The sequence below is a fragment of the Montipora foliosa genome, chromosome 6 (assembly GCF_036669935.1).
Source record: "Montipora foliosa isolate CH-2021 chromosome 6, ASM3666993v2, whole genome shotgun sequence".
Classification (NCBI taxonomy): domain Eukaryota; kingdom Metazoa; phylum Cnidaria; class Anthozoa; order Scleractinia; family Acroporidae; genus Montipora; species Montipora foliosa.
The window spans coordinates 47765515-47767662 of record NC_090874.1 but is presented as its reverse complement, the minus strand read 5'-3'; the positions used below and the strand labels follow the sequence as shown (position 1 = coordinate 47767662).

Sequence of the window (2148 nt, the reverse complement as noted above, 5' to 3'; positions counted from 1 at the left end):
CGCCCTATTGGTCGGACAGTGCATATTAAAAAACTCATCGAAGTGCGTGGGGTGGCTAATTAACAACTATTCACCGAAGTGGAGGCGGCTAGCGGTTGATATTTACCGAGTCGCGAAGCAGTGAGATAATATACAGCACAAGAAAATTAATTTGGATGTTTTCTTCACTTGTCACGGATGCAAATCGGGACGCCATTTTTTCCTGAGTTGCTCGGAGGTAAATAGCACAGGATATTCGGAGTTTGACGAGCCAATCAGCGCGCGAGTTCAACGCTAAACACTGTTTTAGTATATACTAATGGTGGATATTTACCGAGCTGCGAAGCGGTGAGGTAAATATCCTTGACCGACATATGTAGCGTGTATTAAAATGACTTGAGCCTACGAGTGACGAAATGGTTAGAAAATTGGCCTGTAAATTTCCATCAAATGGTCCTATTTCCGGATCAAATTTGAACCATTTTCCTGCTCCTGGGACTCTAACAACTGATACCCAGCTATCTTTCCAAATCCGCACTGAAACACCAACTCTCAAGAACTATTTTCTATGACTGTAAAGTTTTACTTTTATTTCTCTTCATTCCTTTTCGAAGTGTAGAGATACTTTCTTCCTAGTACCTTCCTTGCACCAAAACTATCCCCTCAGTATTTTCTCTCACTATATCAGTACGTCAGTTTTCCAACTAAATCAGTTTACTTTGATGTCTGTTTGCTTATTTTTTAAACCAACCTTTAAAGCATATTTTGATTTGTTACTCTACATGTATTCCATTTGCGCCCTCAGCTTTAGCTTCTCGTTGCAATTACTTTTTTGGCTACTGGTTATAAAAAAACTGAAATTGAAAATTGAAGTAATCGAAAATCTCTTTTCCAATAATAAGGTTCATGCTTTGGCTGATGCTTCTTTTCTGTTTTTCCCCTCGTTTTAATTTAACACCTGCTCTTCAAAAAAGCTTGAAAGGAAAAAGGTTTATCAGTTTGATAGTCAAAGAATATTCTCATTGATACTGCGATACGTTTCTACAACTTTTTAACTCATTTTCGCGAAACATCCTTCAATGGAATTTATAGTGGGTTAGATAATTAATATTTCTCAGCTTAAATTTGATTCATCACTCTTAGTTTACTTCCTGCAAAGCGTCTCAAAAAACAAATATTCACAGCTAAGTGCTTCATCACCAAATTACCTCTCCCAAGGATCCACTACTGACAAAAAATTATTTTAGACGCTTCAAAGATAACTCGAAACGTTATATTGCAGTAATAATAGTTAAAAATGTATGATTCCGTAGCTGAAACTGCTTTCCGCGAAGAATCTCTTCTCTCTCTTCGTTTCATGGGAAGTATTTCAGTCGGAAATAATTTTTAACTGTAAACAAAGTATGGACTAGTTATAATTTGCAATATTAACTTATATATTAAAGACGTAAAATCAGCGAGTTTGTCTTTATATTTGAGTCATTTTGTCAGACTTTGAACCAGTCTGGTCTTCATAATTATTTCCGCCTGTGAGCTTGTTGCTCGCAGTTTAGTACAGTAGTTGGAAGTAAAAGTGTATATTAGTTTGGCAGCTGAATTTTTTACTGAATTGGAATATGACAGGTAAAATATTGTTCTCACTTTTTACCTACCACTGGCATAAATTTGCACGCAAAGGCCATTGGAGTGTTGCGACGAGATGTGAAGACAAATTGCTGTTTAAAACTCACAGTTTCGGTTTTCCTCGATTGTTCAGCAGAACACTCTGGTAGGCACTGTACGAACGGTAATTTACAATATTCTTCGGAGAATACATTGACACGCAATTTGAATATACAATAGTACACCCTTGAAAATAATTTCCGAGCCAACAAAGCTTTTAAAAGCTGTCAAATGAAAATTGATAAGTGAAAAACGATGTCGTGGGTGTAAATAAGACTGAAAAAATATCTTTCATTTAGGTATTGTGATGGAACAGAAATAAAAAAAATATGAACTCAGATTACTTAGTACCTCAGTGGCAAACTGATTCATTTTTCTATGTTTTTTAACCAAAGAGGAGAGAAGCGTGAAGTGCAATTAATGATGTCGTGATCGGAGCAAGTTAAAAAAGGCTTTGATGTTGTAAGTCGTGATATTTCCGAATTCTTAAACGCCTTCAAATTTTCA

At 36.0% G+C, this 2148-nt stretch overlaps 1 protein-coding gene across 1 annotated transcript in view; it reads right to left on the bottom strand.

Moving 5' to 3' along the window:
- The window catches only part of LOC138004907 (filamin-A-like), a 3354-nt gene extending 1549 nt beyond the window's left edge, over positions 1–1805 (bottom strand). Inside the window, exon 1 of the mRNA XM_068851205.1 lies at positions 1632–1805. Coding sequence (XP_068707306.1) covers positions 1632–1661 — 30 coding nt within the window. The 5' untranslated portion in view covers positions 1662–1805. The remainder of the gene's footprint in view (positions 1–1631) is intronic.
- Positions 1806–2148: the final 343 nt, after the last annotated feature.